The sequence below is a fragment of the Lithobates pipiens genome, unplaced genomic scaffold, assembly GCF_037356315.1.
Source record: "Lithobates pipiens isolate NorthernLeopardFrog02 unplaced genomic scaffold, aLitPip1_a1.2 Scaffold_18, whole genome shotgun sequence".
Taxonomy (NCBI): Eukaryota; Metazoa; Chordata; class Amphibia; order Anura; family Ranidae; genus Lithobates; species Lithobates pipiens.
This window is the reverse complement of record NW_027507758.1, coordinates 570,541,094-570,564,682: the sequence shown is the minus strand read 5'-3', so window position 1 is coordinate 570,564,682 and position 23,589 is coordinate 570,541,094. Positions and strand designations below refer to the sequence as shown.

Below are 23,589 nucleotides of genomic sequence, written 5' to 3'. Positions count from 1 at the left end.
TCCGAATATAATTCTTTAGGCTGCCCTTAATAAACATGGCCACCTTGGGATTTGACGCAAAGCCATACGCTTGCGGGCGTTCACTTCCGCTTCTGCGCTACACGCTTTCATTCGCCACACCCACCCTTCTTTCCAGCCCCAGCTCCCAGCTCCTCCCCCAGGCTTCTGAATGCCCTCTCCTCTAGCTTATAGTTGCGAAACCCCGCCTCCTCAAAAAAAGTTCCCTTTTCTCCCGCCCTCTAAAGCCTCACAACCCCGCCCTTTCTTTGCATTCTTGTAGTTGATTGGACTGTAGCAGTTCGCGCCAACTCGCGGTCCAATCAGAAGTTTAGTAAGGTAGCCGGTTTGGCGGGAAAGCTAGAGTTTTCGCGCCAGTGAAGGTGGTGGAAGAAGGACGTGGTTGGTATTGTTCGCACAGAGCTCCAGAATCACAGGAAGACATGGCCGCCCCGGGGATCGCAGACATGGAAGATCAGGAGCTGAGGGAGGCTCAGAGGGAGTATCTGGACTTCCTGGACGATGAGGTGATGGGACTGGGAAGCATGTGCTGTTTCTCCCCGGCACTGGGTGGAGGGTGGACTTGTACCGCATTGGGGTTCATATGATCCAAACTCTTGAAGTTGTTCACGTGTTCTGATTCCAAAGTGACCATACACTGTGCAATCTGATCGTACGATCTGCCAACATCTGTGTGCTACAAGAGCCTGCCTGATTAAAGGCAACATGAATGGCTTAGGTCTGTCCGCCTTCGTTATTAGCGCTGGTAAAGCTGAAACTGTGTACAATCCGGTTGTATAGTGTATGGCTGGCTTAGGGTGAAACATTGGGTGTAGATCCAAGGCCGATCGCACGCTATCCAGTCGGCTTGCAGGTCCAAGGCCGATCGCACGCTATCCAGTCGGCTTGCAGGTCCAAGGCCGATCGCACGCTATCCAGTCGGCTTGCAGGTCCAAGGCCGATCGCACGCTATGCAGTCGGCTTGCAGGTCCAAGGCCGATCGCACGCTATCCAGTCTGATTGTATAGTGTGGGTGTGTAATCAGCCTTGGCTCTACAAATTGTAGATCCCAGGCCACGCACATTATACAATCAGATTGTATTGCGTGTGATCCACCTTGGTTCTACAATCAGATTTTACAGTGTGATCAGATTCTAGATCCAAGGCTGATCACACACAATACAATCTGATTGGAGATCCAAGGCTGATCACACACACTATAATTTCAGATTGCAAATATAAAGGAGATCTTACAGTCAGCTATCTGATTGTCTAATGCATGCATTGTTTAGGTTTTGTCCCTACTTTACATAGTATCTAAAAGGAAGCAGATTGCTTGATCAGATTGTATAGGGTGGCTGCACTGGAGGAGATTAATCAGATTGTATAGTGTATAGGTGCCTTAAAGGGGAAGTAAACCCTGATGAGTTTACTTCCTCTTTCATTCCCTGCAAAGGCAAAGCATAATGGACTACTATGCATCGCATAGTAGCCCATTATGTGTCACTTACCTGACACAGGAGCCAGCGAAGTCGCCACTGTCCCCTGTAGTCCGCCGCATCCATCTTGTTGGTGGGGTCGTGCAGCTCTGCCGCTGTCATTCAGCGAAGCCGCGATGACGTCACTCCCGCGCATGCGCACGGGAGTCGACACGCGCGGCAGCTACATTCTTGGAAATGCCGCGCTCAGTACGCCTGCGCGCCGCTGTCTAAGGCGCATGCGCCGTAGATAGCGGTGCCCGTTTTCGGGCAAATATCTCCTAAACCTATATGCTTGGACCTACAGGTAAGCCTTAATCTAGGCTTACCTGTAGGTCAAAGTGGTTTGTAAGGGTTTACAACCACTTTAAAGCGGAGTTCCAGTCAAAAGTGAAAGTTGCTCTTTAACCACTTGCCCACCAGGCCAATTCTGACACTTCTCTTCTACATGTCAAAAGCAATTTTTTATTTTTTGCTAGAAAATTACTCAGAACCGCCAAACATGTTTTTAGCAAACACCCTAGGGAATAAAATGATGGTCGTTGCAACTTTTTTTTTTTTTTTTTTCTTGCATGGTATTTGCACAGAAATTTTTAAATAGCTTTTTTTTTGGAGGGGGGGGGGAGTTTCATGCATTAAAAAAAAAACTCAGTAAAGTTATCAGCTTATTTTTATTTTTTGCATAATGTGAAAGATAATGTTATACAGAGTAGATACCTAACACGTCATGCTTCAAAATTGCTCCCGCTTGTGGAATGGTGCCAAACTTTGGAATTAAAAAATCCTTCATAGGCAAAGCTTTAAACTTTTGTATGGGTTACCACTTAAGAGTCACAGAGAAGGTCTAGTGCTAGAATTATTGCTCTCGCTCTAACTATCACAGCGATACCCCGCGTGTGGTTTGAACATTGTTTACATATGCTTGAGTGTTCACATGGGGATGCTTTTATTTTTCTAGTTTGATACTTTCCTTTTACTTTTTTTTATATCACTTATATTTCTATTAAAAGGAATGTAAACCTCCCTTTATAATAGGATTAGTGCACGACAGGTCCTCTTTACAGTGAGATCTGTGGTCTATAAGGCCCCACATTGTCGCTTTCTCTCCCCCTCCCTACAATCTTCTGGGACATGTCACAGGTCCCAGAAGATTAATCGGCCGTTCAGGTCACGCAGCGCAACTTGCGCATGCACAGTTTGCACCCGGCTGTGAAGCCGCAAGCTGGGTGCCCACACTAGCGATGGAGAGGAAAGAATCGAGGATTTGGGCAAATGGATCCTGGGACGGGTGAGTGTTTATTAAAAGTCAGCAGCTACACTTTTTGTAGCTGCTGACTTTTAATAGAAAAACAAGTGGGACTCGGCTTTAAGCTGGCTGTATATGGATGGCAGTTCAGCAGGGACCAGCCATATTTTGATACATCAATGGGCTGGCTGGTTGTACAGAAGCTGCTCTCTCAATTTCCCTGTTGGAAATGTTTCTCTTATTTCAATGGCAGGAAAGTCTCTCCGGCTCAGCAGGACTCAAGTCTGTTGATGGGAAATTGATGAATTTTCTTGAAGAAAAAAAAACTCCTGTATGGCCTGCCTTAGACGAGATTGCATAGAGTGTGACTACCTTAAAGCGGTAGTAACCCGCTGTATTAAAAACAAAACAAAACTGCAAGGCAATGGTTACTCACCTTAGAATGAAGCCCCTGCAGCGGAGTCCGGTCACTGCTGAGGGGGCTGACCTGTTTCTTCCAGGTTCATAGGCTCTGGCGCTGTGAGTGGCCAGAGCCGCAATATCTCCTCGCATGCATGGGGGAGCCCTTGGTTGTGGCAAGATGCTCTGAAGTTCTGGCACCTTCAGATCGCAGGCACCACTGACGTCGGCGACTGCATGCAGGGTGGATATCTCCTAACTCAGTGATATGCAATTAGCGGACCTCCAGCTGTTGCAAAACTAGAAGTCCCATCATGCCTCTGGGTGTCATGCTTGTGGCTGTCAGTCTTACTATGCTTCATGGGACTTGTAGTTCTGCAACAGCTGGAGGTCCGCTAATTGCATATCCTTGTCCTAAATGGTGCAGGTTTAAGAGAGATTAATTTTACGCACAGATAATAGACTTACCTGTAGGTAAAAATAAAAAAGCGCTTTACTACTGCTCTAAGCTCACCCCAAACATTACAATCTCCTTTCAACCTTCCAACAACTTTGTAGTGCAAGGTTCTGTCTGCGAACAGCTTGATTGGATCGCTTCTCATATTACATTGTTTTGGTAAATCCAATGTTCATTGTACAGATTGTATGGTAAGATTGTAATGTGTATTGGAGCCTAAGGCCCCTTTCACACTGGGGTGGGAGGTGCGTCGGCAGTAAAGTGGCGTTATTTTTAGCGGCACTTTACCATCTGACTTGCGGCACTATTTATTTATTTTTATGTGAAGATGCAGTATTGTGTACTTTTTTGAAATGCACATGAAATCCCCACAATAGTTTTCCTTGTCTGTGTTTGCACAGCGCCTGCTGTAAACGAGCCCCCCGGGGTTGTTGAAGTCAGATTATAATGAGGATTCATTTTTACAGGTCATCTGGCACGGTGTGAATTGCAGCAGCAGGAAATCGTGTTTTTCTACAATATGCATTACTAAGGTTGTACGGATACCAGTATCGGTGCCGATACTGATCATTTGCACACGTCCTCATTCAAATGCTCCAATGCTTAAAATACCTTTTGTGATGCACTTTTAGCCCATACAAAATGAATGGGTTCAAAATGCACTGCAAAGAATCAAATGGGATTTGAACAGGAATATGGTGTGATTCCTGTCCAAATCACATGCTGTTTCCTGCACTGCTCCTTCTAATGGTGACTTCAGCCTGGTTTCACACAGGAGCGGTCGGGGGAACCGCCAGTGTTTTGGAGAGGAATCGCCAGATTCCTGTTCAAATTCGCATGCGATTGTTTGCAGTGCAATTTGAGCCCATTCATATTTGTGTGGGCTCAAATCTCACCACCAAGGTATTGGTACTTGGTGTTGGCGAGTACTCAACTAAAGGTGTCAGTGCTCGTAGTCACTGGTTAAAAAAAGCTTCGGTACAACCTTATTCGTTACCATCATATTGCAGGACGTGTTCAGATTGAGATTATGGTCATCTTAAAGTGTTACTAAACCCACAACACTAAAAGCAGTCTGTATATGCAGCATAGCATGCTTGTTATACTCACTGTATAACACAGAGCCTTCCCTCCTGCACTATGAGGGGAAGGCACAGGCAATAGCCAACCTGCACATGCTCAGTTGTGTCTCCTATACTGGAGAGAACATTTCCATGTTCTCAGAGATAGCCAGGTCACATGATATTGACCTCACACATGTGGGTGTGTATACAGGCTGTAGTGGAAATCTCCTCCTTCCTGAACTCTCAGCACTGGAGAAACTGCAGTTTATCATGCAACTGTGGTATACAGATCATCCAAAAAGGTATATAGTGGCAGTATTTTAATGTAAAAAGAGTTATAAGCTGTGGGCACGGCGGAGGGAGACACAGGTGTTAACTATTTTCAGATTACTGGGTTTAGTAAGAGCCCATTCACACAGGGGCAACACGACTTGTAGGCGACTTGAGTCAGGCAACTTGGACACGACTTGAGTTAAGATCACAGCGCGACTTGGGACGACTTCAAAACGACTTGTGATGACTTCAAGCCCGACTTGGGACGACTTACAAGTCGCCCCAGGCCAGGCGACTTTTGCCGAGGCCAAGCAGAGAATGAGCTCAAGGGGGAACTCCACGGCAAATTTCTGAAAAAAATTTGGCGTGGGTTCCCCCTCCGAGAGCATACCAGGCCCTTAGGTCTGGTATGGATTCCAAGGGGAACCCCCTACGCCGAAAAAACGGCGTGGGGGTCCCCCCCAGATCCACACCAGACCCTTATCTGAGCACGCTACCCGGCCGGCCAGGAAAGGGGGTGGGGACGAGCGGGCGGCCCCCCCCCTCCTGAGCCGTACCAGGCCGCGTGCCCTCAACATGGGGGGGTGCCTTGGGGGAGGGGGGGCGTGCGGCCCCCCCACCCCAAAGCACCTTGTCCCCATGTCGATGAGGACAAGGGCCTCTTCCCGACAACCCTGGCCGTTGGTTGTCGGGGTCTGCGGGCGGGGGGCTTATCGGAATCCGGGAGCCCCCTTTAATAAGGGGGCCCCCGGATACCGGCCCCCCACCCTATGTGAATGAGTATGGGGTACAATGTACCCCTACCCATTCACCTGTGGAAAAAAAGTACAAAAAAAAAACACAACACAGGGAAAAAATATTTTATTGCACAGCTCCGGGGGTCTTCCATCTTCGGGGGTCTTCTCGCCGGACTCCTCCGCTATCTTCTTGTAGCTCTTTTACTAGCGGAGGAGTCCGGCTTTCTTCCTCCCCGCCGCCGGCCTCTTCTCCTGACTTCGGGGGTCTTGTCCCCCTCTTCGGTTCTTCTGCCGGGCCACCGCGCCTTCTTATAGCTCTTTTACAGGCGGTGGCCCGGTCTTCTGTCGTCGCCGCCGCCGCCTTCCGTTCTTCTTCTTCTTCTTCTCCAGGAGATGTTGACACGACGCTCTCTCCGGCCGGAATGCCAGAGCCGCCCTGCGCTGCCACTTATATAGGGACAATGGGGCGGTGTCACATGGGTTGATGTCACATGGGTTGGTCACATGGGTTGATGTCACATGGTGACCCCGCCCCCTTACCATGTGACATCAACCCATGTGACCAACCCATGTGACATCAACCCATGTGACACCGCCCCATTGTCCCTATATAAGTGGCAGCGCAGGGCGGCTCTGGCATTCCGGCCGGAGAGAGCGTCGTGTCAACATCTCCTGGAGAAGAAGAAGAAGAAGAACGGAAGGCGGCGGCGACGGCGACGACAGAAGACCGGGCCACCGCCTGTAAAAGAGCTATAAGAAGGCGCGGTGGCCCGGCAGAAGAACCGAAGAGGGGGACAAGACCCCCGAAGTCGGGAGAAGAGGCCGGCGGCGGGGAGGAAGAAAGCCGGACTCCTCCGCTAGTAAAAGAGCTACAAGAAGATAGCGGAGGAGTCCGGCGAGAAGACCCCCGAAGACGGAAGACCCCCGGAGCTGTGCAATAAAATATTTTTTCCCTGTGTTGTGTTTTTTTTTTGTACTTTTTTTCCACAGGTGAATGGGTAGGGGTACATTGTACCCCATACTCATTCACATAGGGTGGGGGGCCGGTATCCGGGGGCCCCCTTATTAAAGGGGGCTCCCGGATTCCGATAAGCCCCCCGCCCGCAGACCCCGACAACCAACGGCCAGGGTTGTCGGGAAGAGGCCCTTGTCCTCATCGACATGGGGACAAGGTGCTTTGGGGTGGGGGGGCCGCACGCCCCCCCTCCCCCAAGGCACCCCCCCATGTTGAGGGCACACGGCCTGGTACGGCTCAGGAGGGGGGGGGGGCCGCCCGCTCGTCCCCACCCCCTTTCCTGGCCGGCCGGGTAGCGTGCTCGGATAAGGGTCTGGTGTGGATCTGGGGGGGACCCCCACGCCGTTTTTTCGGCGTAGGGGGTTCCCCTTGGAATCCATACCAGACCTAAGGGCCTGGTATGCTCTCGGAGGGGGAACCCACGCCAAATTTTTTTCAGAAATTTGCCGTGGAGTTCCCTCTTGAGAGCTGATAATTCTGTCAAAGTCGCCTCCGTATAAACGGAGATCCGACTTGGAGGCGATCTCCATTGAAATCAATGGGTACCAGTCGCCTACAAGTCGGATAGAAGTAGTACAGGAACCTTTTCTGAAGTCGGAGCGACTTCAGTAGTGTGCATTAAGACGGCTCTCATTCACTTACATTGATTTTTAAATGTTGTCCGACCTGAGGCGACTAGGGGCGACCTGAAGTCGGATCAGGAGTTGCCCCTGTGTGAATGGGCTCTAACGCTTTAATACCAGCTATCAAGGCAACAATGTATCTGGAAGAATGATCATTGTGAGGAATGTAATTTGCGGTGACTACATTGAGTAAAGGAAGGATACTTAATGTTCCAATGTATTTCCCTCCTATTCAGGAAGATCAGGGGATTTATCAGAGCAAAGTCCGAGACATGATCAGCGATAACCAGTGTCGGCTCATTGTCAATATTAATGATCTCCGGCGGAAGAATGAGAAGAGAGCCAGTCAGTGAGTACAGCCTGGAAATTGGGTACCTCTCTGGCAAATGGGGGGCAGCGGGTGGGGGGTTGCTCTGACATGCTGGGACATGTGATCGATAAATTGTCAGCAATCGTCATGCAGAGCTGATTTCTATGTACGATCATCGGGTATCTATTGCACTTCTCAAACAGATGCAACCTAAATGCCAAGGCGGGAGTTGGGCCTTGTTATGGACCATCCCATGCATATATACTGCAGCAGGGCGACCCTCCTGTGCAAAATCTGTCTTCCCCCAGTGAAAGCGTCCCCCACACAGTTAGAAAGTACTCCCCCCCCCCCCCCCAGGAACACATTTAGCCCTTTCATTGCCCCTGATGTTAACCCCTTCTCTGCCAGTGTCATTAGTACAGTGGTCACCAAAAAGTGTCAGATTCATCTGCCACAATGGTGCAGTTCTGCTAAAAATCACTGATCGCTGCCATTACTGGTATAAAAAAAAACAGAAATTCAATAAATGTATCCCATAGTTTGTAGACGCTATAACCTTTGTGCAAACCAATCTATATACGCTTCTTGCAATTTGTTAGCCTTATTCCAAAATGGATTCAGTTTCCTCAAAATTCTACAAACAATACACCATAATGACAACATGAAAGAAGTTTGTAATATTTAGCAAATTTATAAAAAATAAATTAAAAAAAATAACCCCATGTTCATGGGTATTCAAAGCCTTTACCATAACACTCAAAATTGCATCCTGTTTCCACTAATCATCCTTGAGATGTTTCTACAACTTAATTGGAGTCCACCTATAGAAAATTCAGTTGATTGGACATGATTTGGAAAGGCGCACACCTGTCTATATAAAGTCCCACAGTTAGTGGGGCATGTCAGAGCACAAACCAAGCCATCAAGTCCAAGGAATTGTCTGTAGACCTCCAAGACAGGATTGTATCAAGGCACACATTTCAGGGTACAGAAAAATATCGCAGCATTGAATGTCCCGGTGAGCACAGTGGTCTCCATCATCCATACATGGAAAAAGTTTGGACTCTTCCTTGAGCAGCTGCCTGGCCAAACAGCAATCGGGAAGAAGGGCCTTAGAAAGGTGACCAAGAACCTGATGGTCACTATGACAGAGAGGAGAACCTTCAAGAACAACAACCAGATGGTTCTTCTGGAAGGTGCAGCACTCCACCAATGAGGCCTTTATGGTAGAGTGGCTAGACTGAAGCCACTGCTCGTTAAAAGGCATATGACAGTGCTCCTGGAGTTTGCCAAAAGGCACCTGAAGGACTCAGAGAATGAGAAACAAAATTCTCTGGTCTGATGTAACAAAGATTGAGCTCCTAGGCCTGAATGGCAAGCGTCATGTCTGTAGGAAACCAGGCACCGTTCATCGCCTGGCCAATATCATCCGTACAGTGAAACGTGGTGGCAGCATCATGCTGTGGGGATGTTTTTCAGTGGCAAGAATGGGGAGACTAGTCAGGATCAAGGGAAAGATGAATGTAACAATGTACAGACATTCTTGATGAAAACCTGCTCCAGAGCGCTCTGGACCTCAGACTGGGGTGAAGGTTCATCTTCCCGCAGGACCACGACACTAAGCACACAGCCAAGATAACAAAGGAGTGGCTATGAGATGACTGTGAATGTCCTTGAGTGACCCAGCCGGAGCCCAGACTTGAACCCGATTGAACATCTCTGGAGAGATCTGAAAATGGCTGTGCAACGACATTCCCCATCAAACCTGATGGAGCTTGAGATGTTCTACAAAGAAGAATGGAAGAAACGGCCCAAAAATAGGGGGGCCAAGCTTGTAGCATCATACTACAAAAGACTTGTAATTGGTGCCAAAGGTGCTTCAAGAACGTATTGAGCAAAAGCTGTGAATACTTATGTACATGGGATTTTGTTATTTTTAATAAATTTGCAAAGATTTCAAACTTTTCACCTTGTCATTATGGGGTATTTGTAGAATGTGGAGGAAAATGTATTTAAGATTTGTGTGTGTAAAATATATATTTATATTGCAACGCACAAATTTATCCAGTGAGCTCTTCTTTAAAAGTGGCCCTAGCATGTTAACCAGTTAGAAACATAACATTGGCATATAAGCACTAAGTAGTACTTTTTTCATAACTACACGTGGCATTTAATGTCTCTTTAGCTATGCATCCCTATTATATACATGTTCTAACTTTCTGACTTCTCCCCCAGGCTTATGAATCAGGCCTTTGAGGGGCTGATTGCCTTCCAGAGGGCTCTGAAGGATTTTGTTGCTTCTATTGATGCAACGTACGCCAAGCAGTACGAAGACTTCTACATCGGCCTGGAAGGAAGCTTTGGTTCAAAACATGTTACGCCACGCACCCTCACCTCACGATTTCTGGGCTCTGTTGTCTGTGTGGAGGGTATCGTTACCAAGTGTGAGTTTATGGATTTATATTTGTACAGAATATTTATATACTTGTAACTGCTTTTAAAAAACTGGACTCCATAAAATGGCTAAATTCATACGCAGGAGCTCTTTTACCTGTCAAGGAATTTTGTATTTTTATTCTTGCGTTTCTGAGCTTGAGTGTTGAGACGGCAAAGTCACTCCAGGGTCCTTTTTGTCTGCTGCCCTTTAGGTAACAGAATAGTTGCCTCAGCCTGTGATTGCATAAGAAGCTGAAAAGTGATAAGCTCATCTGTCACTCTGCTCTCTCCTATCGGAATGTTGCTCCTTTAGTACATGAGCTGTGGTGCAGTTGATTATCTGATTCAGTTATTTTCCACCGCAGACTGAAAACCAGAGAGACTAACACACATCAGCATAGTATGTATAATCACTAATGTCTGCCAAAAAAATAAGCACATTCTAACATTTGTCTATATTTTTAGGTTCTTTGGTACGCCCTAAAGTGGTCCGCAGTGTTCACTACTGTCCGGCCACAAAGAAGACCATCGAGCGCAAGTATACAGACATGACCAGCCTGGATGCTTTTCCCTCTAGTGCTGTATATCCCACTAAGGTAAGTTGTCAAGAAGTGAAGCCTGGGTGTGTCTGTTACAATCATTTATATAGTGCAGACAGCATTGTGCAGGGATTTACATACTGTACACTTGCATTATTTCCTACACTCAAGGAGCTTGCAGAGGTCTAAGGGCCCTAATTCATTTGTGAGATGTATGTATGTGTGTGTGTGTGTGTGTATATATATATATATATATATATATATATATATATATATATATATATATATATATATATATATATATATATATATATATACACACTAAAATGCAAGTGGAAAATGAGGGCTAGTGAGCGTGGGCTGCCTGGGAGCTCTTCTCCCAGTGATCACCCAGAGGAAGAGAGAAGAGTGAGCTGGTCAGAGCACGGAACATCACTGTAAAGGCTTTCATTTCAATTGCTGTGTGTTCCCCGCACTCACTGTCATACATCCCCCGCCACCTGGCCCAGGGACTTTGATAGACAGAACTCCCAGGACGTGTGACATATATCAAAGTTCCCGGGCCAGGGGACAGGGATGTATGTGATGGCAATTGAAATGAAAGCTGTTAGAGCGATGTTCCTCAGCGCTCTGATGATCTGGCCCGGAAAGCCTCTTCTTTGCCTCTTTTCCCCCGCACAGGGAAGTGGCATTGATGGGCACAGGTAGGCTGCACTGATAAAGTTGTTAAATGTTTTATGCAGACGTTATAAGAATATTAAGTATTTCATGAGATAATTTTGATGGCAGGGTAGGGGTTGGGTGGGGCAACTGGTGGCGAATAAGGCCTGGCTAGTAGCTCAGGACTTAATTTTTGAGCCGTGTGTGTGTATAAAATAAAAAAAAAATATATATATATATATATATATATATATATATATATATATATATATATATAGCCAATTAACCTACCAGCATGTTTTTGCAGTGTGGCGGGGGAGCCCATGCAAGCACAAGGAGAATGTGCAAACTTCATGCTGGGGTTTGAACCAAAAATCCCCTGTGCTCCCCTGGCTATTGAAATGTATTACATGTATTCAAAGCCTGATTTCTATTGTCTGTTTACTAAAGAGGGCTCCTAGCCTGTGAAGCAGGAGATAGCATAATGGCATTCTTGGGCATCTGGAGACAAAAAAAAAAGAAAAGAAAACCGTTATATAATAGTGCAGTCGTTTTCTGATGTCTTTCTGCTCTTGATTGCAGGATGAGGAAAACAATCCGCTGGAGACCGAGTTTGGGCTCTCCCTGTACAAAGATCATCAAACGATCACCATCCAGGAGATGCCAGAAAAGGCCCCCGCTGGTCAGTTGCCACGCTCTGTGGACATCATTTTAGATGATGATCTTGTTGACAAGGTGAAGCCTGGGGACCGCGTGCAGATTATTGGAACCTATCGCTGTCTGCCTTCCAAACAAAATGGCTACACTTCTGGCTCTTTTAGGTAATGGAATGTCTTTATGCTTTAGTTTCCTTTTTGGGTATATGTTGAATTCTTGTGCTTTGGTTGGAAGATTATTTTTACTTGTATAGCACTGTCAATTTTTGCAGCACTTTGCACATTCATTGAACATTCACATCAGTCCCTGTTCTCATGAAACTTAGTCTGAGGTCCCTAATTCACATTCATACACATACTAGGGTTAATTTAAACCAGGGCCAATTAACCTACCAGCATGTCTTTGGAGCATGGGAGGAAACCCGCACAGGCAGAACATGCAAACTCCATGCAGGTAGCAATGTGGTTGGGTTTCGAACCGATGACCCTAGTGCTGCCAGGCAGAAGTGCTAAACACTCATTGTTTAAATGAAGTAGTGGTGATTTTTGTGGACACACATTTCTGTTTTTTTTTAATTGCCTGTTTTTCTTTGTAGAACAATTTTGATTGCTTGCAATGTGGCTCAGATGAGTAAGGAAGTGTCACCGGTCTTTTCAGCAGATGACTTGGCTAAAATCAAGAAGTTCAGTAAAACTCACTCTAAGGTACTTGTAAAAACATAGCTTTGTAACATTGCTTCATATTGTATGTTTTTTTGAAAGCCTGTGGCGTGCAAAACACACTTAAAAACCTCACCCGGTGCTTAAAAAAAATGTGCACACACATAAAGAGTGACAGTGTCATGCTTTAACTCTACCACCTGCTATTTATGAAATCTGTTTTACAGCGACCTGTCCTTATTCTCTAAAGCCTGCCTTTTAAGAGCAACTCGTAGGGATTGATTTACTAAAACTAGACTAGATTGCATAATTTGGCACAACTCTGCATATAAACCAGTTGGCTTCCAGGTTTTATTAAGTGGATGTATAGAGAAAATAGACTTTAATGTCATGACTCTTAAATGGTTGAAATGTAAAAAGTTTTATGTGTACAAAAAGTGATTAACCACTTCCCACCTGGCCTATAGCAGAATGACGGCCGGGCTTGGGTTCAGTTATCCCGATGTCTTTCAGGATAATAGCCAGCACACACCTGTGGGGGCATGCGGTGCTGTGTGTCAGTCCGAAACACCGCAATGCCGATCTCTGTAAATGCCGATCTCTGACGGAGTTTACCACAAGGCCAGCCGTGTCCAATCACTGCGATCAGTGTATACAGGAAAAGCCGTTTATTGGCTTTTTCTTACTCGCATCTTGACCTATTCAAGTAGAGGAGAGCTGCTCTCCTGACAAGGGGGGTCTGCGCTGATTATCAGTGCAGTCCCCCTGAGGGTGCCCACACTGAACCACCGGGAAAGCCCACAATGGATGGCCACCAGGTATGTCGCCCTGGACCACCAGGGATGACAATGCATAGATGCAAATCAGTGCCCATCAGCAATGCCTGCCAGTCCCATCAGTGATGCATATATTGGCACCCGTCAGTGAAAGAAAAAAGTATTTACAAAAATGTATCAGAAAAACTTATTTCCAAAATTTTGGGTGGTAATCAAATGCCACCAAAAGAAAGCTGTTTGTGGGAACAAAATGATAAATAATTTGGGTACAATGTAGCATGACTGCCCAATTGTCATGTAAAAGGTGACAGCGCTGAAAATTGGCCTGGGCAGGAAGGGGGGGGGGGGGCAATTACCCACTGTATTGAAGTGGTTAAAAATTACTTGGTTTCAACAATATTTTACGATGTATTAAAAAAAACATATAATTCCAGGTTTTATTGTCAAAGCTTAACTGAACAAGGTGAAGCCGATTGGCTACCGTGCACAGCTGCACCAGATGTTGAACGCTTCAGTTTTAGTAAACTGCTCTGCCAGTTTAAACCCCATAACGTTTAGAAACATACATGTTAACTCACAGAGATGTGTATTTTGTGTAGCTCCTGCTTTGCAGGTTGTTGTACAAATTTGTAAAATTCTAGCTAAAATGCAGCAATGAGTTGGTGGTCCTATATATTCAGTTATATTCAGTTAAGCTGGTGATCTTGATGAATGAATTTTAGGATTGTTATAAGATGGCTATATGACTCCTAACAAGCCATGTAAATGATTGTTCGAGTTACATTTTATAATCGTGTGCCTTCTCTCTGCAGGATGTGTTTGAGCAACTGTCCAGGTCTCTTGCTCCGAGCATACACGGACACCACTACATTAAGAAGGCCATCCTCTGCATGCTGCTCGGTGGTGTGGAGAAGGTGCTAGATAATGGGACTCGTATCAGAGGAGATATCAACGTTCTGCTAATAGGTTTGTTGATTTGCTTTTTTTCATGTTCTTTAGGGTTGATATGCAGTCTACAGATTAACCTACACCTTGAACAGCAAGTTTTGGCTTGGCAGGTTTTTAGCCTACACAGTAGGTCCTTGTTATTGGAATTCCAGCAAACGTGTACCCCACTAACTCCATTGTAAGGAGAGTTGGTTTCCCATAACCAGATTTCCTGGTCCTTCCCTCTTGTGTAGCATAGTGCCAAACAGCATTTATTTGCTATTTGTAATTAAAGTATATATGCATTAGAACCTCTCAAGCATTCATTAATGATGGTACTGCCATAACACTTTTTTTTTTTTTTTTTTTTTTTATTTGCATCAAATGTGCAGTATATATGTAAAATCATTTTTTGTTTTACTAGGTGATCCCTCTGTAGCCAAGTCTCAGCTTCTACGATATGTGCTTTCTACGGCACCCCGTGCCATCACAACTACAGGCCGGGGCTCCTCTGGGGTGGGTTTGACTGCTGCTGTCACAACTGATCAAGAGACTGGTAAGTTCGACATAGGAGGCTCAGATGACTTAGAAGCCTATTCCAGCCAGCTGTGTGTAAAATGTGTACATGAAGATAGCCAAGATTTAGGGTTAAAGTGGATGTAAACTCTCACATATACCCAGTGAATTGACTGGCCTCAGATGATAGAGCTAAAATCACCTTACATAATTTTACTTGTTTATCATCAATATTCCCATCTACACACCCCGTTAAATGCGCAAATCGTGTTAAGTCTTCATCTGTCTGCAGCACAGAGAAGAGGTTGCCGTTGCACTGTGAGAGCTGACTGGAGGAAAGGGACACAACCCAAACCTCCTCCCCCCCCACATAGGCAGAGGAAGGATATAAAATGCAGAACTGTACTGTGAACAAGCCCTGTGCTTATCTCCTTCCCCGACACATTTTAGCTCATGTGTTTTCATGGAAAACTCCTGAGGCGTGACTTGTGCTGATAACCGCGGAAAGAAGCATTGGAGAGAAACCACACTTAGTTTTTGTGAAATGACTTTACATGTATCCCATGCAGATATGCTGCCATTAATGAAAGTGTAAGTGTTAAAAATGAATAGGGGAAATAAGCTTTTCTGGCACTGCAGCTGTGCGGACGCATAATCCCCCTGTGCTGGCCAGCCTTGGTCTTTGCAGAGAAGTGGGAGGGGGCTGAGATTCCCCGCTGCTGGCCGCCTGATGTCACAAGGTAATCTCCGCCCTTCCTGCTTCTCTCTATATAGAGTGAGCCTGGCCAGCACAGGGGATTCGTGATTGCACGGCTGCGGTGTCAGAAAAGGTATCTCCCCTATTTCTAACAAATACTTTCTTTAATGGCAGCATATCTGTATGGGATTCTTTTCCTGTGTGCTGCGATATGCAGCTGAATAGGGGCGGGGAGGAAAGCAGTCACATGACAGGGAGGGAGGGGGAAAGACTTGTCAGAGGAGAGAGCAGGGCTGCAGATGACAAGGTACATAAACTGACCACGGTAGTCTGGGCTCAGCAGCCATGATTATAGTGGTCGGCAGGGGGACTCGAACTGCAGGATCAACCAGGTTTATTACCAGTTAGGAAGAGAAGAATTTTACAGCACAGGCACTGTGCTTTTATGCATGCATTAAAGTAAACCCATCCATAAAATGGTTTCGCTTCCGACACGTGCCGGAAATTTAACACTCCCATTGGTTATGCTCTCAACCAAACTGTCAAACCATCCAATGGCTGGTGTCAGAACTGATCACGTGCAGCATATTATGGCAGTTGTAGATTAAACAGAGGCAAAGATGGCAGCTTCCTTGGCTGAAAACAATAGGAGGGTTTACTTAAGCCCCATACACACTATCAGATTTTCTGCTGATTTTTGTCTTCAGATTTACCAAAACATGTAGTGCAAGGGCCTGCCTGACTGCATACAAATTGAAATTCCTAAGGTTTGACCTCATATTATATGGTTTTGGTAAATCTGAAGACTAAAATCAGCAGAAAATTTGTTAGTGTGTATGGGGCTTTAGACTTTAAGGAACCGGACTTTCGTTTTTTTTTTGTAGGTTTACAACCACTTTAAAGCTTAGGGGAGAGACGAACGCTACAAATATGTGCTTATTTCGAATTTCATGACTAGTGTTTACAACCACTTTAAAAAATATGTAAAGGATGTTTTAAAAAAACACTCCCCCAAAGAACCACCCACCAGTCACCACTGGCCTTTGATCTCGGTTACAGAGCCTGCAATGGGTTGAGGTGTGGTGCGTACTTTGGTATAAATCTTTGTGTGTGAAACTAAATGCAAGCCCCTCTTCAAATTAGAGTTCTTTAGAGACCCGGTCACCAACTTAAAACATTTCAAGTAAACACATAAAAATATGCACTTGCATACCTCCCCACATACATCTACTGCCTCGGGACGGCAGCTGTGTGCTGGATCACGTATCTCGTACGTAATCGGCTGTTTTGGGTAAGGCACGTGCCTGCTGCTCTGGCTGTGATTTGTTGCAACACAAGCCAATTAGTGAGTCTTGGGAAATGATCGCCATGACCTGCTGATTGCCTTTATTATTCACTGAAGCTGCTGTATTGGTAAACACAGAGCTTGGTTCACAATGGGGCGACATGTCAGGCGACTTAGCTGCCTGACAAATCGCCCTCCATTCAGTGCAATATAACCATTCTAATTGGATCGACTCAAGTCGCTCTGACTTAGAAAAAATTTCTGTACTACTTGGCAACTTTGCAGTGGCTTGCAGAAGTCGTTTGCAAGTTGCGCTGTGCGTGACGCCTTCAGGGTTGGGCGACTTTGAAGCCATCTCAGTGTGAACAGAAACGGACAGGCAAACTTACTATTTTTAATTTTTTATTTTATTTTATTTATTCCCTGCAAGGCAGAGGGGGAAAAAAAACAAGATTGCTTAGTGAAAGCCGCACATATTAAATATCTATTGTTAAGCACAAATTTAATCGATTTGCCTTAGATGTTAACCACTTCCCAGCCAGTGTCATTATTACAGAGATGAGTGTATGTTAGCACTGCTCACTGTATTAGTGTCACCATTCATGTTGGTCCGTGTACCCCCCAGCTAGTGTCAGATTATCTGCCACTATCAGTCCCACTATGAGTCGCTAATTGCTACCCTTACGTGTGTTAAAAAAAAAAAAAAGATATGATTACCACCGAAAGCTGTGTGTGAAGAGAAAAAAAAAAGATAAAAATGTAATTTGAGTACAGCATTGCTTGACCGTGCAATTGCCAGTTAAACTAGCGCAGTGCTAAATAGCAAAAAATGTCCTGGTCTTGAAGGTCCAGATGGCACTAGAAAATGTGACCACTCCAAAAGTCATTTCTATAGCACAGCTCCCTTCACCTTCCTATGTAACCTTTAATGTAGCTTCAGGGGGAGTGTAGGGATTACTGTGGAGTTAAAGCTCTGACATCACATCCAAGATGGTGGTGCCCAGCAGCCTTCTGGGCTTTTGGATGTGCACACAAGGGAGGCTTTAATACAGGTAGATAACAGCATAAAATATGTAAAATGCACATGTAGTCTGGTGGGAAAATTGCTGAAATAAATGGTCTAGCAACAGGTCTATCTTAAAAAAAGGAGCTCCACACTTCCATTCCTTGTAGAAGCTGGCCATTTCTGCTCTCAAGGTTACCTGTCATGTGATAAATCCAGTATATGTTTACTTTTGGCAATGCAAGTTGTATAGCTTTTAAATTGATCAGTCATTAGACTACCCATCAGGTGTTCTGATTTGCATTCTTGGTCCACGTTGGGTTTGGGTTTTCTACAAATAGTATATAATTTTGACGGAACATTCTTTCTTTTTCTAGGTGAGAGAAGACTGGAGGCTGGTGCCATGGTGCTGGCTGACCGCGGTGTGGTCTGCATTGACGAGTTTGACAAAATGTCTGACATGGACCGCACAGCCATCCATGAGGTCATGGAGCAAGGTCGTGTCACCATCGCCAAAGCCGGTATTCATGCCAGACTGAATGCCCGCTGCAGTGTGTTGGCTGCAGCCAATCCAGTCTATGGAAGGGTGAGTGATTCTATCATTCTAAAGTGCCGTGTGTACAAAATAAGGTGACCTGTGCATTAACTTTGCACATCATGCTGGCTTTTTACAGTCTACCTTTTATACTGCAGCTTTTCCTTTACTTTGCACAGCTGATTTTAATTCAATATCTATGACATGGTATTGATAAGAACTATTTTATCTAAGAGAAGTTCCCAAAACGTGGCCTGTTGGGGGTACTTGAGGACTAAGGTTGTGAACTGGTCTAAGGCTGCTTTCACGCGGAGGCTGGCGGTAAAGCAGCCCTATTTTTACCTCCACTTTGCTGTCATTTTAGCTGTGCCATTAGGCCACTAGCGGGGGGGGGGTTTAACCCCCTGCTAGTGGCCAAAAAGGGTTAAAAACGCTCACAAAGTGGCGGTTTGGCGTCGCTGCCCCATTGTTTTCAATGGGTTTGGGGCGTTTTAGGAGCTGTGAATACAGCACTGCAAAGATGCTGCTTGCAGGACTTTTTTACTGTCCTGCAAGTGCACTGCTCCATTGTGAAAGCACAACAGAGGCTTTCTACAGGCGCTATTTTTTTGTAAGGTGCCTCAGTGTGAAAGTAGCCTAAAGGTATTCATTTTTGAGGCATTTCTCTTCTCTTTATTGCACAATCATTTTATAATGTGCTCCTTGGATTTTTTATAAAGTTACAACAAAGGTGAATTTAACACTTGAACATTGTTGCTTCTGAGTCCTTGAGCGATGGTGTATGATTAGGTGTGCCAATGGCTGTCAAAAGTGAAATGGATTTTAGATTAGAGTAGGGCTTGTAGAGCAAACAATGGTTTGATCTAATTTCAATGCTTCTTTGTTTTCCAGTATGACCAGTACAAAACTCCTATGGAGAACATTGGCCTCCAAGACTCTTTATTGTCACGTTTCGATCTGCTGTTCATCATGCTGGATCAGATGGACCCAGAACAGGACCGGGAAATCTCTGATCATGTGCTGCGCATGCACCGCTACAGAGGTGCAGGAGAACAGGATGGCGATGGTGTGTTTCATATTTTTTTTAATTTTTTATTTTATGAATGATTAACAAACCCTGTATGATCCACTTGGATTGATGCCCATTGTCCTGTAGAATTGTATAATGAATACTCCTTGTTACTGTGCTATCTTGAACAGTGAGTAATTTCTGCCTTTCAGATAAGTAATTGATGACACTGAACATTTATAGCTACCGTAAATGTAAGGGGGGCATTATTCCCTCTCTCAGGTCTCTAGTGGCTCTTAGAGACCTGAAGTTTGTAGGGTTCCCCAATGTAGCTTGTTTTGGCGAATAGTGGTGCACCGAATGGAAATTTTGGTGCTAAAACCAAGTATATTGAGGATGCACTTAACTGAAGCAGATTTTTATATCTAATTGTTTAAATTTTTAAATATCATGAATTTTAAATATCAATATATTGTTGGCTATTGTTGGCACCTTTTTAGCGCAAGAAAAGCTCAAAAATGTATCCCTTTAAATTCTATGTATGTCTTCTTACTGGTCCGTTATTTAATATTACTCATCGATTTACAGTATAAAAGGGAGACAGTAGTTATAATACAAGAGGATTAGGAGGGACCTGCTCAGAAGAGCTTACAATCTAATAGGGTGGGACAGGTGGTAAAAAAAAGATATTAAGAGCTCCATTTTAGAGACATTTAGTTTAAGGAATTGGTACGACATCCATGCTGATATATTGGTAAGTTGGTAATGTGAGAGGAGACTTGAAGGAGTGAGGTGAGTAGAGAGATTTGAGTGTCATCGGTGTATAAGTGGTATTGGAAGCCATGGGCAGTTATCAAGTGACCAAGGGAGGAGGTGTAGATGGAGAAGGGGTCCAAGAACAGAGCCTTGGGGGACCCCCACAGAAAGGGCCAATGGAGGGGAGGAGACAGAGTTGTAGGTAACACTGAAGGAGTGCTGTGATAGGCAGAGAACCAGGATAGATATCCTTACTACATTTTTGGTCCGTTCAAAAAAACACACCTCCCTGTTAATGCATTGAAATGCACCTGTTAAATTTTTGATGCGGTTTTTGAGTCACGTGACCTATGAAAAACACACCATAAGCACAGTAAAAAAATGTGGCTCGTGTGCGTTCTCTGCGTCATTAGCGGCACCCTTTTCTCTATTGGTGAAATGCCGAAAACACCATTTCGGCCGCCTACATTTCGGTGCATCTCTGTTGGCAAATGCAATCTATTTTCTTTAATTCACTGAAGCACTCGGCTCCATTATTAAGACCTTAGAGATTTCAAAAGTGGACTATCTGGATGACTTGCTCTTATAAGCCTGGATCGAGATGTTGCAATCATGATTCAAACACGAAGGTCTCTTTCTAATGATCCACAACAGTGGAACACAACAGTGTTGTTCAATGACCTCCAGACAAAATAATTTTACGGTGTGTACAAAAACCTCAATTTCAGTCCCATCTGTCTGGTGCTCCAAAATAGCTCTGAATAGTGTCTGGTCTCACCTGTAAGACAAGGACATTGATTGTATTATGTAAGGTTCTGTACCTATATGTTAATCTGAAATCTGTCACTCTAGCCATGCCACTGGGAAGCTCAGTTGATATTCTGGCCACTGAAGACCCCAATGTTACCCATGAGGAACAGCAAGAACTGCAAGTGTATGAGAAACACGACCACCTTCTGCATGGAGTCAAGAAAAGGAGGTAAGTGTTCTCACTCTTTAGTTTTTTGTTTCTTTTTGTTTAAGGCCATGGTCCTAAAATAAACCTTGTCCTTTTTTCAAACTGAACACTAGACATAAACATGCACCTTTCAGTACTACTGCACAGGGTTAATAGAGCTGAGATTTTAGCAGCTGAAGTTCTGGGCAGATCAACTTATAAGGCTGACCTCTTTTGGTACTCTATGCAGTTCATGGACCCGCAGGCCAGAGTAGGCTCATAAAGTGGTTGGTTTATCAGGAAGTTGAAACTTTTTTTTGTTTTCCCTTGTCTCAGTCTACTGATGGTTTTAATAGGCACTTTTTCACTGAAGATCTCTTCCTGTCCAGTGCTTTATCTTGTACTTAGATTTTTGACAGGCTTAAAGAACAAATCAAGTTGGCTTCTGGGGCCTGGAATATTGTTTAGCCGATTAGCTGACATACAAAGCCCGTGTACCTACCCGCTTATAAAGCAGTCCTAGTCTGATTTGGGCCACTTTCTTAAAAGGATAATTCATCCACAAAACTTCCTATGCAGATAAGGGGCACCTGTAGATAAAACTTTACAACTCTGAAGACTATTAATACCTTTAGCTATTTGTGTAGGCCTTTTACATTCCTTATGAATCCTGACTGGAATACTCCCAGGACTTTGCTAAGTGAGGCCTAGTCATCACTGTTCACCTCCACCATCACAGGAGTGAGCTCTTTCCCTTCCTCCGATGCAGTAGCTCTGAGCTCAGAATTTGAGAGCTCATTTTGGTTTGGTGGAGGTGAGTTGTGACGACTAGGCCTCACTTGGCAAAGTCCTGGGAGTGTTCCAGTCAGGTTTCATAAGATGTAGGCTAGTTACATACCTTATGAAACCTGACTGGAATACTCCCAGGACTTTGCTAAGTGAGGCCTAGTCGTCACAACTCACCTCCACTGAATAAAAGTGAGCTCTCAAATGCTGAGCAGAGCTACTGCATCGGGGGGAGGAGAAGAGTATGAGAGTGGATTTGAATCGGGGAAAGAGCTCAATCCTGTGATGGTGGCGGTGAGCAGTGATGACTAGGCCTCACTTAGCAACGTCTTTTGGATTTTTCCAGTCAGGATTCGTAAGGAATGTAAAATGCCTACATATATAGCAAAAGTTATTAGTCTTAAGTCAGAGTTGTACAGTTTGTGTTTTTACACAGGCTTTATATATCGGCTAATCTGCTAAATTGAATCGGGGAAAGGGCTCACTCCTCTGATGGTGGTGAGCAGGATGTTTCTAAGTGAGGCCTAGTCATCGCGACTAGGCCTCACATAGGAACGGCCTGGGAGTATTTAATTTCAGTCACAGCTGCAGTTTTTTTTTTTTTTTTTTTTTTTTTTTTTTTTTTAATATATATCTACAGATGCCCCTTATCTGCATAGAAAGTTTTTTGTGGTAAAGCTGAACTATTCCTGTAAGGAAACTGTTGCAAACCTTCCCTGTCCCACTATCACGTTTATTCGGGTGTGTCAGGCGCTTGATCCTCAGCTGCCTGCTGTGGTTCCATCTGTTGAGTGTAACATAAATGGGGATGGTGTCAGATGCTGTTGACTTCAGCTAGCATAGCTCTACCACCCTACCAGTGACCTGTGGCATGGTCAGTGGGACAGGCAAGGCTAAAGTGCGCACGCAGAAGTTTTTTTTCTTTTTTAAACAACCCAGCCATATTAGCCTGCCGCCAATTGTAAACCTTCCACCGGCTCTTTAGACTGCTGCTGAGAACTGATTTAGTTGTAGCTTACACTTTAGGACAATACTGAAGTTAAATCGGGCCCATTTTAAAACCAATGACATATCAGGAGTCCTGATGCCAGCAAGAAATTGGAAACTGGAAAAGTGATTTTGGCTTTTTAATTGTTTGTAATTTCAGGTATATTTTCATGTTGAAAAAACTGAAACCAGTCACAATTTTAATTTTCTATTGTGACTACAATTAACAAAGTGATTGTAAAGCTTTAAACTTTTTATTTTAATAACCAATCCTGTTGTACTTACCTGCTCTGTGCATTGGCTTTGCACAGAGCAGCTCAGATCCTCCTATTTAGGGGCCCCCTGCCAGAGTTCCTGGCTCCACCCACGTGGAGGGTCCCATTTTAAGCTGCTTGCTACGGGGGCACTCGTGCAAACTTAATCCTCAGCTGTTTAAGTCTATTCAGACACGCAGCCTTTGACCACAGCTTTTGAGAGCAGCAGGAGCCAATGGCTCACAATTCTCGCAACTAAGCCTGTAAGAATGGGGAGCCGTGAGAAGAGCTGCTGCAGATGTACCCAACGCTGGATCAAGATCTGACATGGGCGAGTACTTAAAGTGGTGTTGCCACCTGGAAAAAAAAAAAGCTTAAAATTCATGAAAAATAATTGGGAAAAAATTATTTTTTTACTCACCTCTAAATGCCTGTTGCTAGGGGGTCCCTCGTAGTCTGTCTCCTTCAATGCACAGTCACCTGGGACCTGTCACGTGTCCCAGATGACTGTGCGGCATATCACGGCGCCGCTCATGCATGCGCAGTGGGTGCCCGGCTGTGAAGCCACAGC

The 23,589-nt window shown here is 44.8% G+C and overlaps 1 protein-coding gene across 1 annotated transcript in view; it reads left to right on the top strand.

The window, feature by feature from the left end:
- The first annotated feature begins 350 nt into the window (after positions 1-350).
- Positions 351-23,589, top strand: part of MCM3 (minichromosome maintenance complex component 3) — a 35,381-nt gene continuing 12,142 nt past the window's right edge. The window contains exons 1-11 of the mRNA XM_077489020.1: positions 351-524; positions 7,526-7,638; positions 9,835-10,043; positions 10,501-10,631; positions 11,817-12,055; positions 12,487-12,595; positions 14,139-14,292; positions 14,678-14,809; positions 18,132-18,340; positions 19,181-19,355; positions 20,907-21,033. Of these exons, the coding sequence (XP_077345146.1) occupies positions 441-524; positions 7,526-7,638; positions 9,835-10,043; positions 10,501-10,631; positions 11,817-12,055; positions 12,487-12,595; positions 14,139-14,292; positions 14,678-14,809; positions 18,132-18,340; positions 19,181-19,355; positions 20,907-21,033 (1,682 nt within the window). The 5' untranslated portion in view covers positions 351-440. The remainder of the gene's footprint in view (positions 525-7,525; positions 7,639-9,834; positions 10,044-10,500; positions 10,632-11,816; positions 12,056-12,486; positions 12,596-14,138; positions 14,293-14,677; positions 14,810-18,131; positions 18,341-19,180; positions 19,356-20,906; positions 21,034-23,589) is intronic.